Source organism: Vitis riparia, chromosome 9 (assembly GCF_004353265.1).
Source record: "Vitis riparia cultivar Riparia Gloire de Montpellier isolate 1030 chromosome 9, EGFV_Vit.rip_1.0, whole genome shotgun sequence".
In the NCBI taxonomy this organism is placed as follows: domain Eukaryota; kingdom Viridiplantae; phylum Streptophyta; class Magnoliopsida; order Vitales; family Vitaceae; genus Vitis; species Vitis riparia.
Window position 1 is genome coordinate 4,136,837 of NC_048439.1, and position 22,207 is coordinate 4,159,043.

Genomic DNA, 22,207 nt, shown 5'->3' on the forward strand with positions numbered 1-22,207 from the left:
TATATATATATATTTTACATAAATAACTTTCCATACAAAACAAGTCCTCAAAATCACATTTAATTAACAATATTTTGTATTATGTAAAATGGGATTCCTTTCTAAAAATATTTTATTTTTTAAATACTTTATTATACAATTAAATATGCTTTAAAATTCTTCAATAATCCTAAAAGTTGGGAAAATTAAAAACCTGCTTCAAGTTAAAAATAATCAAGATTTGAAATCCTAATTTATTTAGAATTATCCAATTTACATTTATAAAAAAATTAAAATTCATCTACCAGTCCTTACCTAGCAGTCTAACATTAATCATGGACAACAAAAACCAATGGGTCAAACCGAAAATTTGATCTAAGAGGGGCATATTCGTCAAACTATAATTACAAAACCGTTTCGTGGCTGTTCAAAGAGGGATGATCATATAATACTGTTGGCCGGCCCCTGTCCTTTGTCTCTGTTGAAGCCTCCACAAAACTAGGGGACTTTTTATTTTTCTCTTTTTTATTTATTTTTTTCAAATCCAAAGAAATTGGAAATTTCTAGGGTTTGCTTTCGAATCTTCTCCGAAACCCTAATTTCGATTCTCTCCGTTGATTCCATGGCTTCTCGTCGGCGTATGCTTCTGAAGGTCATCATCCTCGGTGATAGCGGGTGAGTTTTCAAATCTCCGATCTGGTTGGTTTGTTTACTTGTTCTCGGTTTGATTGGTGAGTATTTAGGAAGAGAAAGTGGAAGGAACTGTTGCGTCTTTTTTATTATGTTGGTTTGGTTTGGTTTTGTGAACAATGAGGAGGTTAGGTTTCGAATAGATAGGAATTTTTTTTTATATTTCTTTTTTGGGCTAAATAATGCTGAAACAAAAAATTTAGGATTTTGATCGCCATAACCTAATTGTAGGGATATAAGTTACCTTCGGTTTGGAAAATGGGGTAAACGGAAAGAAAAGATGGGGAAAATTTGATTTTCTATGATCTCATGTTGTTTTTTATGCTAAAAAATGAAAAATTGTTCTATATAAGCCAAATGTTTCTCATAGTGTTGATTGCAACCAGACTGAAGAACTGTGACAGAGAATTTTGGAACTTTTGGCTTTGATGAGTGCTAGTGTTACTGTTTGTTTGGTTAATTATGTGGATTTGTATGCTGACATGTCCTTGTTTGATCTTTTGTAGGGTTGGGAAGACATCGCTTATGAATCAGTAAGTCTATACACTAGATCTTCAATTTTGCATTAGACTTTTGCTTGTTTATTTGAGAGTTACTCTATTTGACTTTTGTTAACTGTTGTGTTTAGATATGTGAATCGAAAATTTAGTAATCAGTACAAAGCAACCATTGGAGCGGATTTCCTGACAAAGGAAGTTCAGTTTGAAGATAGATTGTTCACATTGCAGGTGAGAGCTGTAATCATATTATTTGGATTTGAATTGGGTTTGAACTTCTTCATTTTATTTAATTACTTGATTGCTTCTACCTATGATGGCATTTATGTTTCATGTTATTCAGTAGCATCAGTTAATGTTATTTGGTTCCTCAATTGTTTCTGCAAGTTCACCAGTGATAGCGTTAATGTAATGTTATTCAATGGTACACTGTAAAAATTATGTGGCTGAATATGAATTTTATGTGAACAATTATGTTACAAAACTTTTGCCTTAATTTTGATGTGTTTTTTAATTATAAGTAAATAAATATTAGTGAGCCCATTATACAGCCTAAGACTTTGTGCTTTTTTTTTTTTAAAAAAAAGTTGCAGTCTTAGTTGCTTTAGGTGTGATATCTAATGGTTGCAAACGTTGGTTGTTGAGTTACCTTTAGAAATCTGATGGAATATGCTTCATAGAAATACCTGAACATGTTCCATTCACCAGAAGTTTATAAAGATGGCATTATGGCAATGGTACATGTAAATAATTGGTGGTTGTCTGTTGTCAGTTCTTAGTCTTTAGGGATTTCCAGGTAAGGTGGCTGGTTTGCTAGATGGTTTGACGGATTTGGAGGGATGAGAAAATTTCTAATGTCTACTAGGATCTTCATTTGTCTTTTTCATGTGGATTATTAAAATAACAAGAAGTTTTCTATAGTGAAAAGGAAAAAAAGTTTCACTAAAATCTAGCATTTAAACTGGAAAAGTTTGATATTATGCTATTGCTTGACTCTAAAAGAGAACTATGATGTTTTAAAAAAATAAAGGAAAAATCCACTTACATTTCTATATGGAAATTTATAGAACAAATACCTTTGGGAACTTAAAAAAAAAAAAAAACTTTATTGTGGCTTGTTAGTTTTATCTTTTTCTCATCATATAGCAATACTGGAGATTGTTATGTAAAACCATCATGGACATGAGATCATTTAAGTTATAAGCATTAGGGATAAAGATTTTAAAGGGATTAAGGATTTGTAGTTATGCTCATTTTATGCATTAATACCGATCTCTAAGGAAAAATTTGTTAGATGGATGTATATGTTGTTTAGATGTGTTGGCATGGGGGAGTAATCATCAACCAAAACAATCATGAGTATGGAGGGGAGTGACTTATTTTCTTGACACCTAATGATATGCAAAAAGATTTGATTAATGGATCTTCAAATGTGAGAGCCATAGTCATTAAAAACTCAAGATACAGTGATAAGGTACATTTTTTATATAAGTTGGTACATATTGCCATTTCGAATCTCATTTTAGTGTACATTACAATACATGATATTATAGTTGATACGATCATACAAAGATATACACATCTTTAATTGTTTTTCGTAGTTTCAAAGAAAAATTAATTTAATTTTTTTTTCTTCTTGTAACACTTTGTATATCAATTGTATAAATGTACTTTTAGGGTTAGAAATTGATCATGCAATGGAAAGAGAAATGTAAAACAATATTCCATGAAAAAGCTATATACTTGTTATTAAAGGCACACGTGAAATATTGAAAGTGTATACTTCCTCTGATACTAAGGGTGCAACCCTTTCATTGGCGCTCTTTCAATAGATTTTCTCTTTGCTTATAAAAAAAATATTAAAAGTGAAGTAAATTTATTCTTGTGATGGAGATACCTGAGAAATGTCATTTTAGTGATTTTAAATGTTGACAATGAAAATGATGTTGAGTGGAAACTTTTACAAAATATATATTTTTTCTTCATAGGAGAGGGAATAATGACAAACATGGAAAGCTGAAACTTTGGCAATGACAATTAAGATTTGCGTACCAACAAAAAAAGAATTTAGATCTAAATATTATTGCTAAAAATACAAAAAGTTTATTTTTGTGGATTATTTTAGGAACCTGTTTATTGAACTTATATTTTGTTTAACTAATTTAGGACTCTAGTGTCCAATGTTTTTGTATGATATGATATAGTAAACTCTTTATGTCCTTCTATCTCTCATAAAATTGGTTATATTATTCAATGCTTCATGGTTCTAGTGTATATGTGTTTCATATGTGGATGCATATATTTTTTTCCTATTTATTTCTCATTATGTAGAAATTTAATATACACAAGACAACACAATAAATGAGATGAAAAAATAGAATAACAATACATGATATGGTTTACAAATTAACTGTGATTAGAGCTATTGTGTATTGGTGATGAAAGGGCCTCACTGGTTACCTATTATTGCACCACAACTAAATTATCTCATTACCATGTGTTCGTCCTTGTTTCTAAATAAAGTTTTTCCATTTATTGTAACATCATATTGCAGTGATAATTTTAACATTTAACTGGTGTAAAACTCATTGTCTAGATGCATCAAAGGAGAACAGGTAATTAAAACCTTATGTGCTCCTGTGTGAAATCATAACTTGGTTATCTTGATTGATTCCAAAATAACTAACTAGTTGCAACTGGCATATCACACAGGTGTTTTACATGGGATTCACTTGAACTGTGATATTCAGTGTTTGGTCGAAACAGTAGTTTTTTAGAGATATTTATAACTCTATTCCAGAAGACTGACTACAAACTTCAAACCACTTTTGGATTGTAACGTTATGTGTGGTGTCGTTTTCTTTTTTATTATTTAATTTTTGAGTTGTCATGTTTCTATCTCTATAATACATGACAGCATTGATGTGAAGTTTGGCTGCTGCCAATAAATTATGAATCCATTTTGTGGTGTCTAATACTTGAACTGTCAATGCCACGTTGAAGTGAGCAAATATCTTTCATTTAATGGCATAGAAGCTTGTTGAAAACTGAATGGTTTTTTTTTTAGCTGACGGAAATGATTTGTTTACAATTATTTAAGGACAACATTCTGTTTTTATATATTCAGATATGGGACACTGCTGGACAAGAAAGGTTCCAAAGCCTTGGTGTGGCTTTTTATCGTGGTGCAGACTGCTGTGTTCTTGTGTATGATGTGAATGTGATGAAATCATTTGATAATCTTAACAACTGGCGAGAAGAGTTTCTGATTCAGGTAATTTTCTTTCATACTCTCTTCTGAGAATCCTCCCATTTTATAGAACCAATGACTGAAACTTATCTTTTGTGGTTTTGGTGTTCAGGCCAGCCCATCTGACCCTGAAAATTTTCCATTTGTTGTATTGGGGAACAAGATAGATGTTGATGGTGGCAATAGTCGCGTGGTGTCTGAGAAGATGGTTTTTCATCCTTTTGACATGCTTTTGATCTCCTATTTGCAAATTTTATAGACTTCCTATAATCACCCGGGCTAAAAGGTGCTCTGGTTTTTTGGGGATGTATGTGTAGCTGTTTTTCCCATTAACATCAGGACTCATGGATCTTATGTTTTGGTTTCAGGTGTCTGAGAAGAAAGCCAAGGCATGGTGTGCCTCCAAGGGCAACATTCCTTACTTTGAGACCTCTGCCAAAGAAGGGTTTAATGTGGAAGCCGCTTTTCAGTGTATAGCCAAAAATGCTCTCAAGAATGAACCTGAAGAAGAAATGTGAGTTTGCTTTTTCCCACTTTTTCTGATAGGATGAAAATTGAGTAGTATTTACACACCTGAATTTTTATTCTGTTGGTGATTCTGTGGTTATAACGGGTTAAACTGTATTAATTAGAGGTTTTGATAAGAACAGTGTAAGAGGGACTACACTGCTTTTGCCCTAGGAGGTGGCTCCTATTGAGAGGGAGGGCACTTGGGGTGTGGAAGGAGGGAGGGAAAGCAGTGGCCTTCCCTTTTCTTACCATAGAGTTGAGATATATCTATGTCCAGTTCAGTTTTGCCCATATGTGCAGGACCATCAAACTGTTCAAATACCATAGCCAAAGTATGGAGCAGAAATGGTCTCCCACCTAAGAAAGAGCTCGTATAATGTTTTTTCATTAATTGGTGGTGGCTGCACAAATAGTAATTGAAATGCAATTGTAGTTAGTAACTTGTTGCAGCAGGGCTATTTTCTGAATAAAGGAATTCCAGACATTGTTTTAGAACCCACTCCTGTTATTTTGTCATGAAGAATCAAATTTGTGCTTTGGAGCTGCTACATTGCACTCCTATTAAGAATTAAAAAATTTAGAGTGCATTTGGGAGTGATTCTAGAAAACGTTTCTAACATTTCTAACATTTAAATGATGAAAACTTTCAAGTATTAAAAATATTAAAGGCGCTTTTTAGAATCATTACCAAACAGACTCTTAGTGCACCATCACTTCATATTGTACCTTTCCAGTAAGGTTCTCTAAATATTTAATACATAAATTTTGGTGGGGATTTACAGCTTTATGGAGTAACCAACTGATTTTTTTTCAATGTTTGGTGTTTTTTGGTTGATGATGGAAGATACCTTCCGGACACCATTGATGTTGCGAGTGGAGGGCGGCAGCAAAGATCATCAGGATGTGAATGCTAAGGAGGAGTTCCCTGGACTGGGAATGAGAACTGTCATCCACGTCTCCCCAATTCGTTCCTGCAGCAGTAACAATAATAATAATAAAAATGTCGTCAAGGGTTACGAAAGTTGCAATGTGTATTATATAAGTGGGCAGGGGAAGGAACTACTGCTTGATTTTTATATTCCAGTTGTGTTTTTTCCGTCCTTGCATGTATTCCATTTTCTTGTACTGTGGTTTCATCCCTTTGAATGCTATCTTGTGCGCCTAGTAGATGAACTCCCACTCTTTGCTTTCTTCCTCTCTTCTGCAATTGTTCCACAAAAAGCCTCATCCTGCAACTGACGTTTATTTGTTTGCTTTTTAAGATAAAGCAAAGTAAAAATTATTTTTAAATGAAAAAAAAAAATATTTTTATATTTTTTAAACATTTTTCTGAAAATGAATCATACACCACAAATTTTCAAAAATGTGATTTTAACGGAAGGCCCACTGTTGGTTCCTATAATTTGATAACCCAAATGGAAACGACGTCGTTTTTGCCAGGTGGACAGGACAAGGCACGTTGCAGTCTGCAGAAAGGTTGGATTCACCCATTCTGCAACAATACACGGATAAACGAACCCTCTTCGTTTCTAGGGTTAGGGTTTGGGAATCAAAATGGAAGCTGCGAGAGGAGAAAAAGATGGTGGATTGCTACACACACTTCGACCACCGCGTCTCGAAGACGCCGGTCTGGAAGACTGCGCCCTCCCTCCTGATTCCATCAAAGAAGCCTTCCTCAAAGCTGCCACCGCCGTCCGATCACGCGCCGGCTCAATCCTCACTACCGATAGCGACGAGGACGATGATGACTGCCTGAATGACCCATGGCCCACCGCCACAGGCAAGTCCGACTCTCTGCCCGGAATCTCGCCGGAGGGGGAAACCCCAGGCGCTTGTGGCAACCAGAAAGGGGGAGGCATCCCGGGGGTGATTGGAGACGAGGTAGGTGCCGGCGTCATCGATGCGACAAAGGCGGAGGAGAAGTCGGATAAGGTAGTGGGAGGTGAGTTGCGGGAGGAAGGAAAGGAATGTGTGGATGCATTGCAGGGTCTGAAGATCGGATAGAAGGGTAAAAGCGGAGTGGACGAGGAAGAACCTGATAAACCCGTACTAGGGGCAGACTTGATATGAAATTCTAGATTGTCCAATCGTGGAGAGAGAGGGGAGATGTTTTCTGGGATGGTTTTCTTTGGGGCAAAGGAATTTGGTGCGTATTATGATGAGATTTTGAGGCTTTTGTTGTATTATTTTCCTTGTTTTGGGTTATGATTTATTATCAGGGCTATATATATATATATATGCAATAATTTGATCTTAAATGAGTGAAAGTATTTAAAGTTTACTCTTAGATAGAAAGTGCTGCCTTGGTTGTCATGTAGTGTAATATACTAATCTCTATTTGGATGATTTTATTTTATTTTATTTTTTGTGAAAATTCTTTCTAATGCACAAAATTTTGTTTATATATACACAAGTGCGAAATTTACTTGGTCTCACTCGAGTGAGAATGAGGATCACTTTGGAACTATGGGAGAATGGGCATACGATAGAACCAACTATTTAGTCTAATTTGATCAACCAATCCTTTGAGATAAAAGATATTTTTTTCAATTTGATTGAAGATCTAAAAAAAAAAACAAATATAATGAAATCATACAAAACTAGATTCTACATAAATGATACTACGAACTCTAGTAAATGCAAAAGAAATTTGTCAAATTCTAAAGGCACTTACAAAAATTGGTCTCATGTTAAAATTATGAATGAAAGTCATGTGAGATATCTTTACAATATTTTTATTTTTTATAATAAAAGAAAAACATATATTGAAAATACTTCCGACTTTCTCCGGTTGCATCATATCATTATAAAACCTATTAAATTATATGTTGTGAACTAGAAATTCGTTGACCTAAAGATGGTTATGTTTTGGTATGATTGATTAGGTCCCCCGAGATCTTCAAAGATTGTTATGTAAAGATTGTTATCTTTACAATATTCCATCTTTTAATAATTGTAGTGAATTGAATATTCCTTAGTTAGGTTTTTCCTATATAAGTTTTTTTATTGAGCATATTCTTTTAATGCGTTGGACATGCAAAGGGCGATATTGTAAATACGATGGTGAATAAGCGTCACATTAAAATTGATAAATGAAGAGTATGAATTAAAGTTCATTCATGGACTTCCATTTGCTCATCTTAAAGAGGAGTATTAAATGAAATTCATTTGTGAAGCTTATAAAAAAACTTATCATCCTTTGTGTGGTTATTTGTATGTTTTCTTGGCTTCTTTGTATAACTTTACGTTTTTTTTTTTTTAAATAATAATAATAATAATATATAGAATTATTTAATTAAAATGGATAAAATGATCCCAAATTTGCAAATCTCTCTTTCATGTTTGAACTTGAAAAGTAGCTTTTTTTTTTTTACATAAATTCCATTCATCATTTCGATTATTTACATATAAGGTTCATAAGAGTTATATTTACAAGAAAAGACAAGTGCATTTTTATAAAAAAATGAGTATTTTGTGAAACCAAATATTGAGTAATCTCAATTTTAATGATAATAAAATAATGTTTGAATTTAATGATTATATTCAAGTTTGATAGGCAAAACGATCCCCTTGGAGCCATTAATGAGAAGATATATCGAGTAAATAAGGAAGTCGAGAAGAATGAAAAAAGGTTTATTACGTTTATCATTAGAATATTTTATGTAAGATGGTTAGTGTATTAAGTTAAGATTTGCATATTTTTGTTAATCACCAAAATATTCGTTCATAATTTTTAAATTGGTTTTATATTTTTATAATTTAGATGAAAATTATTCACGATGGAAAGACCTACTTAGCCTAGCACTAAAACATCCATTCATAAGTTTTATGTAATGACAAGTGCATTAAGTTAAGATTGCATATTTTTTTATAAGCATCAAAACAATCATCCATAAGTTTTTAATTGGTTTTATACTTCTATCATTTGGATGAAAAATATTTTGAGGATGGAAAAACCTACTTAGCCTAAGTGACTACTTTGAACCTCAAGCTTTTCATGAAATTTTTTTAAGATTTTATAAAAATATTATTAACTTAATCGAAGTACTTTAGACTTAAAAAATCATTAAAATATTAGTTAAGGCTTTGTTAAAAAGGGGTCTACAAGTTCAAAAAAAAAAAAAAAAAAATTTAACCCAAAAACATATTAGATTAGAGCATATGTAGATGACCAAACAATCATCCAGTTGTCTACACTCAATCCACATTAGGACAAAATGACTATACAAAGCAAAATGAATGTCCACATGGATGACCATTTACCCTAAGAAGTGATTTTTGGTTACTAGAAGTCATATGGGCTTCCACCTAGACGATCACTTGGCAATGTGGATGATCATATGAACGCCTACATTTGTTTTTTAGTCTCATGGTTTGATGCACCTCATTAAATACTCTAACAACTAATATCTACGTGACCACATGGTTGTTTGGTTTTGAGAGACTTTTTTTTAACATATGATTTGACATTTTAACTTCTACTTAAGAGTTTTGTAGTTCATTTACTAATATAAGAATAGTTCTAAATTGTCATTCAATCATTTCATGAGCCTTATAATAATATTTTGAATGCATTCAACTCAAACTTGCATTTCATTCTTAATGCACCTTATCAATCTTAATTTCCTTTATATCATTAAGAAAAAAAAATTCTTAACTAAGAATTGATATTAAGAAATTCATTTTTTGTAAATTTTGTGAGTTGAATTCAAGTGTGAGGTATCACTAAGAAGAAAATCTAAGTACTCATTGGAATCGTTTAATCCAAGTAAAAAACTTAAAGACTTGATTTGAAAACTTCAATATAACAGAACCTCAAGTTTGGGATTTAAGTTAAAAGAAGATGAATGTAGATCGAAATTAGTTTGAACCATTATAAATTTTGAATTTGCATTTATACACAATTATTTCCGGGTAACTAAAGAAAGAAAAAAAAAAAGAGTGAATGTAGTCCAAAAGTTGGGAAAAAGGGACAATGGATGGGGCCTGGAGGATCATGGGAGCCATGGCTACAACTCAACCTCTGTTTTGGATAAGGTACAGCTATCCCTCTGGATCTCCACTTTGTTTTAATGGACTTTTAAGTCGTGGCCCACGCCTATGAATTCTGATCCATGGTCTTCCAAAATTTTCTTACGCCTTTCCTGTCAAGTATTGTTACAGGAGGCCGATTTCGTATTTGTAGGTCGGTCCGGTGATCTACGACTGACTCTTGCGCCTACTTCGCTTTCGGGGGTTGGTTCGCAGGTACAATCATTTTAGGGTTGGTCAGTTACTATTTGGAAGAGCTTTCGGGGGTTGGTTCACAGGTACAATCATTTTAGGGTTGGTCAGTTACTATTTGGAAGACTGTAATTTTTTAATGGTCATGAAAAAGTTCAACCTGTTGATGGTTTAACGTATTCTTTATTATTATTATAGGGCTTTGAAGTATAAGATGATTTGACTAAGTGGTGTTAATTAGGTGGTTTGTGCACTTTTGTTTAATTATATTAAAAATAAACCTAATTTATAGGTAAATATTATAATTTTTTATAAAAAATACTTATTTTATTTTACATATGCTAAAAGGAAAAATTTTAAATAATTTTTTTTATTTAAATTATATATATATACATACACACGATGAGTTGAAAAAATCCCTATGATGAAAAATTGGTCATTTTAGAATTTTCATAAGTAGATAATTATTGTCCCAAGTTAGGTAATGTTCTTTTTCCATCAAACCTTCCTTTTTAATAGTTTTCACCTCATCATTATTCACATTTTTAAGTTATTGTGAATTGGATTTTTTTGGTCTTAGTCATAATTAAACATAGTGTTAATGTCAGTATGCCAAATCGATGATTTGGGTTATTTCGGATAGAACCCATTTGATGGGTGTAAATTCTTTGCCTATGAATGAAACTATAAATTATAAATTCAAGAATTATCCTATAATTTTTATTGAAGATGCATATTCTTTTGGATTTTCTGACTTATTATATTTATTTATTTTATTTATAATGATAATTTTTAAATGATTTTAAAACTAGTAGAAGGTAGAAACTGCTCCCATCTTTTTAACTTATTGGGTCAGATTGGATCAGTTCACTTGGACCGAACCCCAGTCCTACAGAATCAGTCAAGAATGAAAGAGAATAATTGATGAGTGTCAGAATTAGAGGGTTGTCGGACAGGTATGGATACGAGAGTTCAAGAAGAAGCTCTCATCTGGGCCTCACAAGATCATGGTGTGGGGTTAGGGTAAACCCAACGTGACAAGTGGCAACAATTGCTGTGCTTCTTTGAATCTTTGTAGCGCAGTCAGGCGGCAGTCTTCTCTTTATCTGCATGGCCAGTAACCGGCAGCTATAGATGTGAAGTGGCAAGGAAAAAGTAATAAGAAACAAAAAGCAAACACACAAATTCACGTACAAAACCCTACACGATAAAAACCATGTGCAGAGGAAAAGAAAATCTATTATGTTAAAAATCATTATAAAAGGAGAGAAATGTGAGCTGCTATTATATGGATATAAACATCGTAACCTTAAATCTTATACATCATTATACACGCATATATATATATATATATATATATATATATATATATATATATAAATACATAAGAGTAATTAATAAAGCACGGGATCAAGTTTATCAGTTTGATTCCTCTACTACACGACAGACCCTAAAAAGAAATTCATAATTTTACCTTCATCATATATGTCGCATCATAAACTTTTTAAATTTGATCAAATAAAATTCAAGTCACCAAATTTTAACAATAAGTAGGCCTAATTATAAAATAAATAAAAAAAGATGAAAGAGAATCCATAACTAAATATATCCAATTATGGGTAAGGATGTCGTATTTTTATATTTAGTTTTTAAATAATTTTTTAATTATGATTTTTACAAATAATATTCTTTTAAGAGAAGACTCGGTTACAACTCCCCCAACACCTAAATTATTGACTTCATCATGAAAGACGACCAATGGTCCCATGCAAACGTGCATCAAAATTTGAAAATTTCCCCTTGTGCTTCAACCCAATCTTTCCATGGTTTACATAGCCTGAGATCAGCTTCTCATCCACCAGTCATACCCTCCATTCCAATCTTGTCATATAGCCTGCGTTCAAATTTTGGTCCTTACTTTAACATCATCAATCTAATAATGTTCCTACTTCAACTATCATGATACAACTTCTCCATTAAATTGCAATCATTATTTTGTTTTTTATTGACCTAAAAACTTTAGGTTATAATACTTATCGACAATTTTGCATCATTTTTATTAGAAATGATAATGAGGAGAGCATAAAGATTAAAGTATTGAAAGTATTCAAGCAATTTGATTACCTCGATATGATTGTTTAGATCATATGAAATGTTTGAATTATGATCGATGTGATCATGATATTCGGACCCTTCCCTAAGAAGGTGCTTAATTATTTGCATATCACGTGGCTAATAACGAATACTTTTTGTCAACTTTTATTGTGTTTACATGTGCCTACCAACTTCCATTTTTTGTTTTTGATGTCGAATGAATATCGTAACACTGATTGAAAGTGAAAAATTTGTCTTTTAAAGTAAAATGTCGAATATGGAGAGTACGATTTTGAAAAATATGGTGAGGATGAACAGAAAATGAGAAGGTAAAATGTATAGTAATTATTAATTAAGGTATAGAGTATATTTTTGTAGTACCTACTGAAAATATATCTTCAATAGAGAGTGGTGTCACATGCATATTTTAAGATTATGTTTGGTTTTAGGAAAATGTGATGGAAAACGCAAAAGAAAGAAAATAAAAAGAAAATTAAAAGTGAAAGAAAATTTAAAAAATAGATTTAAAATTAATAAATTATTTCGTATGCTACTTCAAACTTATTTTTTCTTTTCTATATAAAAATTAAATAATTTAAAAATGTATAAATTTTTAACTAATTTTAATTATATTTTATTTTCTTTTGAAATTTTTATATTGAAACAAAATATAAGAAAATCATTTTTTTCCTTATTACTTTTTGGAACCAAACATAGTATAAGTCTTATTACTTCATACTTGAATCTCAAATTTTATACGAAGTCTCATTCCATTATACGATGTTATTATCTTTGATATCTTTATTTCATTTGTTTGTATGATCATTTTATTCTTTTACCCGTTAATCCAATTTATTTACATCATAATATCATATATTTGTAACTTCATTCAATGGCTCATATTTCACCATACGTTATTAATGACCAAATTTAAAGCTTGAATAGTTGAGGAATCTAAATTCAATGAATCCTCGTACATTTTTAATTTATATTCCCCACCAACCTTTTTTTTTTTTTCTAAAAAAGGAAAAAAAATTATTGAAAGGGAATATTGATTGTTAATTAAATTTAGCCTGAAAAGTCAATGTCAGTCCAAACTCAATTTTGGTAGCACATTTCGAACATTTAATAATGGACTTTAAAAATCATGTCATTAAAGGAGAGAGATATTTTAAGGACCATGTGGTCCATATCCACCCCCTTGAATTTCCTTGCAAATTGCAATAAATAAAAAAATGCAAACTACATTTTTTTATTTTTTTTTTATTTTTTATTTTTTATTTTCTCAATTATTGGATCAAAGTCATTAAAATTTGTGGATGATAATCTTAAATGTGTGGTGATCCAAGCCGCCTTAATAGTATGATTAAGACATAGTAGAGTGAAAATTAATTTTTTAATCATAGTATATAATCCACTAAACTTTTGAGTACAAGCAACCATTTTGAATATGATTTAGAAATAAAATTGGGGTGACCAACCCTTTACTAAATAAATAAAAATGGATGGTTGATGCTTTGGTGTGCCAAATCAAAGTATCTCTTAAGTCTTACCTACCACATTATTGCTTGATTTTACCCTTTTTTTTTATTATTATTATTAGTGTAGGTGAAAATTAATAAATTAGGCCACTATAAAAATACTTCTAAAGTTGGAAAAGCAATTTATTGTTTTTTCTTTATTTAAAAAGTATGATTAAGTATCAAAAAGTTTTTTTGCCTTAATGATTTTCAATTATATATATATATATATATATATTAGGTGTGTGTAGGTGAAAATTAATAAATTAGGCCACTATAAAAATACTTCTAAAGTTGGAAAAGCAATATATTGTTTTTTTCCTTATTTTGAAAGTATGATTAAGTATCAAAAAGTTCTTTTGCCATAATGATTTTCAATTATAGGCAAGAGATTATATATATATATATATATTTTAGGTGTGTAGGTGAAAATTAATAAATTAGGCCACTATAAAAATACTTCTAAAGTTGGAAAAGCAATATATTATTTTTTTTCCTTATTTTGAAAGTATGATTAAGTATCAAAAAGTTCATTTGCCATAATGATTTTCAATTATAGGCAAGAGATTATATTCTTGTGAGTAAAAAAGGGTGATTTGGTGTGGTGAAATTGAAAATTATTTTCAATTTTTAAAAATTTAAATAGAGCATTACTAAAATATAGATTTATTTGAAATTATTTCACATGGACAACTGAGAAATAGTGCCAAATATGAAAATAATTATTATAATTTTTTCCATATTTTATTTTATTATTTTTCTTTTACGGGTTGGTGGGAATGTTGGCTAAATTAAATATAACTCAAATTAAGAAATAATTAATATAAGTTCAACCTAACTCAACCTCTAACTTAAAGTACTCAACTCAAGTTCAACTTAGTATCATTTTTTAAAATTTGAGTTAGACTTCGGATTGGTCGAGTTAGACTCAAGTTAGTTGGATTGATTGGATTGCAAGATTCAAAATTGATCCATAATGATTTGTTTTTTAAAAAAATCTATATATTTATACCAAAATTTAAATAATAAATAACACAAAATTTAAAAATAATAATAAAAAAAGTAAAAATAAACTTATGTATTTAAAAAAAATGAAAAAATATATAATATAATTATAATTTAACATTTTTTTAAAAATAAATATTATCATATAAAATAATAAATATTATAAAAAGATCAAATCCGATTCAAATTAAACTCATATCATTGGAATCTTGGTCCAAGTCCAACGTAAAATGAGTTCAAATTAAAAAAACTTAATTCAAATTCAACGAGAATAATGAAAATATTTGCCCAAACTCTCCTAAACAGATTGGGTGGATCAATCCTACAACCCTGATTTAAAATGTGATAATTTTTTTTTCTTCCCTAAAATCAAATACATCAACTTGGATAACTTTTCTAATTCTCTTTTATAATTTTGGTTATTCTATTATCTTATCATAACAAATTTTGGAGAAGGGTAATCTCATTTTGAAAAAAAAATGAATATTAATAAAAATTATTTGTAATATTTTCTCTTCAAGCTGACAGATGTGAACAAATTGCCAGGTGTCAGCAGAAATAATAAAAATATTAAAAGACGGCAAGGAAATGGTGGAGAATTGAAGGCTACGTAATGTGGTGTTGAGGTCACGTGATCCACGTGCTTTTGTTTTTGGTTTTCTGTTTTTGTGTTTTTTGTTTTTGTTTTTTTACTTTAATTATTTTTGTTATCTCAAGAACCCACGTGCCGTAATAATACCATTTTGGTTTGGGTTTTGGATGTGTTTGCTTCAATTCACATTTCTTTCTTGCTTTTTCTATTTATTTATTTTATTTTGGGTTATACTTTGCAGCTGCAAATCTCCACCAAATCAAGACAATTTATGTGGCTTTTGTTACATGGGAATAGTAATAAGAATAAAAGTGAAATACAATATTATGTTATAAAAATAATAAAAAAATTCATCAAGAAAAAATTTTCGATTTCTATTTTACAATGAATAGAAATTAAATTCATCATTGAATCGTTAAGAATTAAGAGATGTGACTTATAGGGTTCAACGTAACTTGTTGAAAAGCACGATTCCTTATCATAGGAATCTTCACAAATCATATCTTATAGGATTGTCATTTAAATCTATTTTTAAAAACAAAAAAAATAAGATTTCCGAAATGCACAAAAATCTCGACAAGTTTTTTCACTAATTGATTTTCTCATCTAAAATTATAAATAGAATTATGAACATGATAACTATTTTTTTCTCATATTACAAAAGCTTTGGGTGATTTAACTAAAAATTAAGAGATGTGACTCAATCCTTAACAAGCAGCTAAAAAAATGAACTTTGGGTGTGAAATTGAATACAATTTATTGAAAAACACAGTTCCTTATTATGGGAATCTTCACAAATCACATCTTATAGGGTTGTCATTTAAATCCATTATTAAAAACAAAAATAAGATTTTCGGGTTACCTTCCGAAATGCCCAAGAATCTTAATAAGTTTTTTCATTAACCGATTTTCTCGTCTTAAGTTATGAACAGAACTATGAACATGAGAACTATTTTTTTCTTATGATACAAGAATCTTGAACTTCATTTCTATAGAGAAAAATATGAAAAACTTCGAGAAAATATATTTTTTTAAAGAATTTATTAACTCTTTTTAGATTTTATAGGTATTATTTACCTTAATATTTTCTTATTTTTCTATATTAATTTTTTTTCAAAATTATTAATTTCTTTTATAATAAAATCAAATATAAGGAATTTTATCCTTTATTTGGTACTTTGGTGGAACAAACATGACCTATGCCATTAGGGAAATAATGGAACATTTGTGTAAATGCTCATTTAGGCAAACATGAAAAAGTATGAAAGAAGGGGCAAAATATGAAGGAATTTAATTAAGTTGTCTTGTTTAAATCATGACAAATACATGCTAATAGAGGAATAATTATTGAATTAAGCTTATATTCTTTTCTCTTCTTTCTTTTTTTTGGATTGACTTCTTAGAATTCAAAAACTATTTTGTTTTTAAGTCTAATAAAAACTTCTATATTTATTTAATTTCATAGAAAGAGTTTATAACTTAAAAAAAAAAAAACTTAATATAAAATTTGGGAAAATATGAAAGCCTATTTGATAACAGTTTTTGAAAATAATTCTAAAAACTAATTTTTAAAAACTATTATCTGATTTTTGTAAAAAATAAATTTGTTTGGAAGTATAAAATATTTTAACCTATTTTTAATATTTTTAAATATGTTTTCAAAATAATTTGTATGTTTGATGTTTTATTTTTAATCATTTTATATGTTTATATAATTATTTCTTAAAACAATCATAAAAAAACAAATGAAAACAAAAATAATTTTTGGTTATTAAATGTGTTTTTTTATTTTTTATTATAAAAAACAAAAAACTGATTTTAAATTATTTTTAAATAGTTCCTAACAACTTATCATAGAAAGTTTATTTTGACTTGTATAAGAAGTTGTTTTATATTTAATAAATTTTTTATAATAAAAATATTGTTGTTTAACACATTAATTAATTTTCAAAATTGTTACATGCATGGTAACTTTTGTTCGAAAGTCGTTTCCCATTCATTCAATTATGTTGTTAGGTTAAAACTAAGGTTCCAAACTTCCGACTAGATTTTGAAAATATATTTAAAAGTACGAAAATCAATTTTAAAATGAAAAAAATCACATGCAAAACTGGAAAATTTTGAATTATAGCGTAGCTTCGTTGAAATAAATATCCAGGCGATGATGGCAGAGAGACTCAGAGACAGGTAGAACAGTCATAGGTTTAGGAAGGGAGGGAGAGAAAAGGAGAGAGGGAGAGAGAGTGACAGCTGACAATAGAGGAAATGGTGGGAGGGGTTTAGAGAGGGGAAGAAGACAAAGATCGGGGGAGTTCAAGAGAGAGAGGACAAAGAGGCCAAGAACTCCCAGAAGCTCCACCACAACCACCTTCCCAACACCTTCCCACCACCTTCCTCACCACCTTTCTCACTTTCCCCATCTTCTACATTTACTCCTCCCACTCCCCCATCCTTTGTCCGGATCACATCTCTCCCCCTCTCTAAGTACAGTCTTCAATCTTCACGCCCACTCATTCATTCTCCTGTGTCACCCCCTAACCTTACCCACCAACCGTAGCTCCCTCCGGCTCCTCCGAGTTCGACTCATCCTGAACTCGGTTGCCAGCCAAGGAGTTCCACCCTCTTAACTGCTTTTTTCAGCTACATTTCTTTTGCAAATTTCAGCTCAACTCCTCGTTTTTGTTGGTTTTCGTAAAACACTGAGTCAACTCAGTCGAAGCGCATTGGAAACTTTTAGCTGTGTAGCAGTAGCTAGAGTTTGAAAATTTTAGCTATTTTTTGGGTGTGGGGTTGAGGAATTTGTTGATTTTTGTAGGGAGAGAAAAGAGTGGTGGGGAGTGAGGAATCCGATGGCTGGGATTGGGTCGAAATGGTGGGGTTTGAGAAGAGTGGCGTTGATTCTGGTGACTTTTCTTGGTGTAGCTTCAGTGCTGGTCTCAGCAGAACGAACTTTGAAGCAAGAAAGTTCAAGTCATGATGGGAGTGAGCCCGGTTTGATGACCAAAATAGTGAATTTCTTATGGGACCCAAACCTATCGGCATATGAACATGTGTGGCCGGTAAGTTGCAAAAATTTCAGTGTTTTTGAGACTCTAACCCTCTGTTTCGTTGCTGAGAAAACCCTTGAGAAGGAAAGAAACAGAGAGAGAGAGAGAGAGGAAATGTTGAACGTTATGCTTTTGTCGTTAGACAAGAAAAGGGACATAAAATTAACATCAGCTAACTCAAATTGTACTGGACCTGGACTTGGTTCAGTGAAGGATTTTGTTCTATTGGATCCAAAAATTGGAGAATCTCATATTCAAAGCTTTAACTCCTTTTCTTTTTATTATTTTTCCCAGAAAAATAAGGTGCTATATTGTGAAGAAGTACTTATGATTTGTGAAATTTGGTTTCACAGGACATGAAATTCGGCTGGCAAATTATTGTTGGAACAATAATTGGATTCTTTGGAGCAGCTTTCGGAAGTGTAGGAGGTGTTGGTGGGGGTGGCATTTTTGTTCCCATGCTTACTCTGGTTATTGGGTTCGATGCAAAATCATCGACTGCAATTTCGAAATGTAAGAATGGATCTACTCTTTTCTTTCAATGAATTCTCAAGATATTTTGCCCATCATTTTAATTTGATCATCTTTTACATCAGAGGAGGTAAAGCTGGGTTGATTCATAATCTGAACCAGAACTTTGGAGTTGACTTTTTTTTCTTTGTTTTTTTGGTAGAATATGATTGATTTTTAAATGGGGTTGTGATTAAGTTGGATAAAAGTTTCTGTGATTTTCCTTTTGTATCAGATCATTCATTTTTCAACCTCTGCTAGACAATGCCTTGAGGATGATTGTATTTCTGTTTGTTTGATCAGGTATGATCATGGGTGCCGCAGCCTCGACTGTTTACTACAATCTTAAGCTGAGGCATCCTACACTTGACATGCCTATTATCGACTACGATCTGGCACTTCTATTCCAACCAATGTTGGTGTTAGGGATCAGTATTGGAGTTGCTTTCAATGTGATTTTTGCTGACTGGATGGTTACTGTCTTGCTAATCATTCTCTTCATAGGTAATATGATTGTATGGAATTATGGAATTAGTACTCGCCACCTTTTCCCGTGTATTCTTGGGCAATCTCCTTGATGGGTTGTGGTTATTTGCAGGCACATCAACTAAAGCCTTCTTCAAAGGTGTAGAGACATGGAAAAAAGAGACCATAATAAAAAAGGTTTTCTATATCTTTATTCATTCTGTATGCTGAATCAATGTATGCTCTAGTTTGAGTTGAACGATACCTTACATCACTTGTCTCTCTTGCATCTGATTTTTCAGGAGGCCGCTAAACGCTTGGAATCAAATGGTAAGTTGCTAAACAATCTTATATGAACTTACAGAATGAATCTGTGAAAATCTAAACATCTTTTGCTTACTAATCAGGTACTGGTAGTGAAGATGGGGAATACAAAGCTCTACCTGCAGGGCCCAATGATGGCACTCAAAGGGACACCAATGCACATAAAGATAAAGAGGTAAGAATGACAGAGTCAATTTTTGGTCTTCCATGGTTCTCAGGACTGACCTTTGTAACCTCCGCAGGTCTCTATTATTGAGAATGTGTGCTGGAAGGAGCTTGGTTTACTCTTTGCTGTCTGGGTCATAATCCTTGGTCTGCAGATTGGCAAGGTCTCGATTATTAATAGCATGTTTTAGGATTTTTACCCTGTTTTATGCATTTAGGTGATGAACTGATGAGACCATTGTATGTTGGACACAGAACTACACCTCAACTTGTTCAGCTGGATACTGGACATTAAACCTGCTGCAGGTAAGTTTCATGACTATGATCAGAGAACAGTCAGATCAGCTATGTGCTTGATCTAATTTTCTTGAACTCTGGTTCCAAAGCATCACATTGAAAGTTTTATTTTATTTTTTTCATCTTTCAGGTCCCTGTGGCTGTTGGAGTATCGGGATATGAGGCAGTTTGCCTGTATAAGGGACGAAGAGTGATTGCATCCAAGGGAGAGGAAGGCACAAACTGGAAAGTTCACAACCTTATCTTTTACTGTGGTGTTGGTGTTCTGGCTGGAATTGTTGGTGGGCTGCTTGGTCTTGGTGGAGGATTCATCCTGGGTCCACTGTTTTTGGAGCTGGGAATCCCTCCTCAGGTTCATTTCGTACTTCCACTCAAAGTTAATAAAATTATGTGATGTTAGGTCCGTCTTGGTTTGAATGCTCACTGAGTTTAAGCCGTGAACATCCCATCAAGCAAGCGATTCCTTAAAAAGTATTGAAGTATAAAAAAAAAAAAAAAGGCCATTTGGCTGTTGCAAGAGATTAAAGGAAAGGTATTTCTGGATGCCCCATGGGAATTGGGTGGCAATGGAAAGAATGGAACTGTTCTTTTCATGAAATCCTACAACCATTCCCACACTACTACTTGTGGTGATAGATCCTATTCCTTTCAAAGCCTCCATTCACGGTCATTGAATGCTTGACGTAAACTGAAGCATGTAAATTCCATGAAGAAACTAAACACGGTATTAAACTATATTTTCATTTTCAATTCCAGCTCTGAGAAAGGACACTCGAAATTGACATTTATATTTGTTAATTTACCCTTTAGAAGTTAATTTTTTTTTACATTGGGATCGCTATCAAATCTCCCCCACCCCACATATTCTATTACATCTTGATGCGTATATTATATTACAACTTGGATCTATACAATCACGCTTGAATTGATAAGAGGTGAGCTTACTATGCAGGTGTCAAGTGCCACTGCTACCTTTGCCATGACATTTTCCGCATCCATGTCTGTTGTGGAGTATTATCTTTTAAAACGTTTCCCAGTTCCCTATGGTACGTCGTCCAGCCAAATCTGGTTTATGCTTTAAAAATTCAGCCATGGCTTATTAAAAAAAACCCAACTCGATTAAGCAATAGGAGCGACTTTCTTCCCTTTTAGTTAGTATTTCTTTTGTCAAATTTGGACTTATGTTTATCATTTTCAAATTAATCATGCAGCCCTATACTTTGTTGCTGTGGCGACTGTTGCTGCATTTTTGGGGCAACATGTTGTTAGGAAGCTGATTAACATACTAGGACGAGCATCTTTGATCATCTTCATCCTGTCCTTCACTATCTTTGTGAGCGCAATCTCACTAGGTAAGCATTGGTTATATATATTCGCAGTGTTGCAGATTATTTTATAAGTAGTACTTCCATTTCTAGATGGAGATTTTTGAAGCTTGGAGGACTTGTGTTTAAGCCTAAGGAACGTATATTTCCTCTTTCGTCAACAGGTGGAGTAGGCATAAAGGACATGATAGAAAAGATCGAGCAGAAGGACTACATGGGATTTGAGAACCTCTGCACTTACGAGTCTTAAAATCCGCAGTCAACTCCCCGCAAGCTTTAAATTTCTACTCATACTTCTGTATTTAACTTTGAATTCTTGGGATTAAGGAAAGATTATATGTTGCTCTAGGATAGTAGCTTGAGTTTACAATTATGCATTGTAATTTACAATTCCTTACCTTTCAATTGAAATTTTACTTTTGCCTTGTTTCACTCTCCAACAAAATCTTGTCTTCATTTTCAAGTTCTTTGATCAGATTTCTGACTTTAATTTCCAGGCTGAGAAGGTGAATCCTCCTCTAAGTCCATTTTGCTTGGTTAGATATTAACAGGCGACATGGTCACCTGGAAAAGTTCAGGGAAAACCACGTTGGCGTAAAGAAAAAATGTTTGAATCCTCATATGGTAGGGGCTCCATGCACGAGAAAAACTAGCAAAAATTGTTGTATGAAAACATCAATCAGCAATGTGACAGAGTGTATGATATATTCAAGG

At 32.0% G+C, this 22,207-nt stretch overlaps 3 protein-coding genes across 3 annotated transcripts; all 3 read left to right on the plus strand.

Annotated features, from left to right (window-relative positions):
- Positions 1-435: 435 nt before the first annotated feature.
- LOC117921544 (ras-related protein Rab7) lies at positions 436-6,099 on the plus strand. Its single transcript, XM_034839454.1, has 7 exons — positions 436-654; positions 1,176-1,202; positions 1,298-1,397; positions 4,294-4,440; positions 4,529-4,609; positions 4,785-4,930; positions 5,771-6,099. The coding sequence occupies exons 1-7, from the start codon at positions 602-604 to the stop codon at positions 5,838-5,840; spliced, it is 624 nt and encodes a 207-aa protein (XP_034695345.1). The 5' UTR covers positions 436-601; the 3' UTR covers positions 5,841-6,099.
- A 93-nt stretch (positions 6,100-6,192) lies between these two features.
- LOC117921545 lies at positions 6,193-7,215 on the plus strand. The gene has a single exon (XM_034839455.1). It carries the CDS (start codon positions 6,481-6,483, stop codon positions 6,928-6,930), a length of 450 nt encoding a protein of 149 aa, XP_034695346.1. The 5' UTR covers positions 6,193-6,480; the 3' UTR covers positions 6,931-7,215.
- A 10,341-nt stretch (positions 7,216-17,556) lies between these two features.
- LOC117922772 (sulfite exporter TauE/SafE family protein 3-like) lies at positions 17,557-21,925 on the plus strand. Its single transcript, XM_034840988.1, has 12 exons — positions 17,557-18,419; positions 18,761-18,920; positions 19,221-19,421; positions 19,516-19,580; positions 19,685-19,712; positions 19,790-19,881; positions 19,949-20,035; positions 20,127-20,177; positions 20,299-20,520; positions 21,121-21,214; positions 21,380-21,520; positions 21,658-21,925. The coding sequence occupies exons 1-12, from the start codon at positions 18,210-18,212 to the stop codon at positions 21,741-21,743; spliced, it is 1,437 nt and encodes a 478-aa protein (XP_034696879.1). The 5' UTR covers positions 17,557-18,209; the 3' UTR covers positions 21,744-21,925.
- The last annotated feature ends 282 nt before the right edge of the window (positions 21,926-22,207 follow it).

Bases quoted from the DNA above. Each gene is read 5' to 3' on its own strand.
- LOC117921544 (XM_034839454.1), top strand. From the start codon at position 602: ATGGCTTCTCGTCGGCGTATGCTTCTGAAGGTCATCATCCTCGGTGAT. The intron at 1,203-1,297 runs GTAAGTCTATAC...TGTTGTGTTTAG, and splicing joins AAGACATCGCTTATGAATCA to ATATGTGAATCGAAAATTTA. The intron at 1,398-4,293 runs GTGAGAGCTGTA...TTATATATTCAG, and splicing joins ATAGATTGTTCACATTGCAG to ATATGGGACACTGCTGGACA.
- LOC117921545 (XM_034839455.1), top strand. From the start codon at position 6,481: ATGGAAGCTGCGAGAGGAGAAAAAGATGGTGGATTGCTACACACACTT.
- LOC117922772 (XM_034840988.1), top strand. From the start codon at position 18,210: ATGGCTGGGATTGGGTCGAAATGGTGGGGTTTGAGAAGAGTGGCGTTG. The intron at 20,036-20,126 runs GTCTCGATTATT...TGTTGGACACAG, and splicing joins TTGGTCTGCAGATTGGCAAG to AACTACACCTCAACTTGTTC. The intron at 20,178-20,298 runs GTAAGTTTCATG...TTCATCTTTCAG, and splicing joins GGACATTAAACCTGCTGCAG to GTCCCTGTGGCTGTTGGAGT.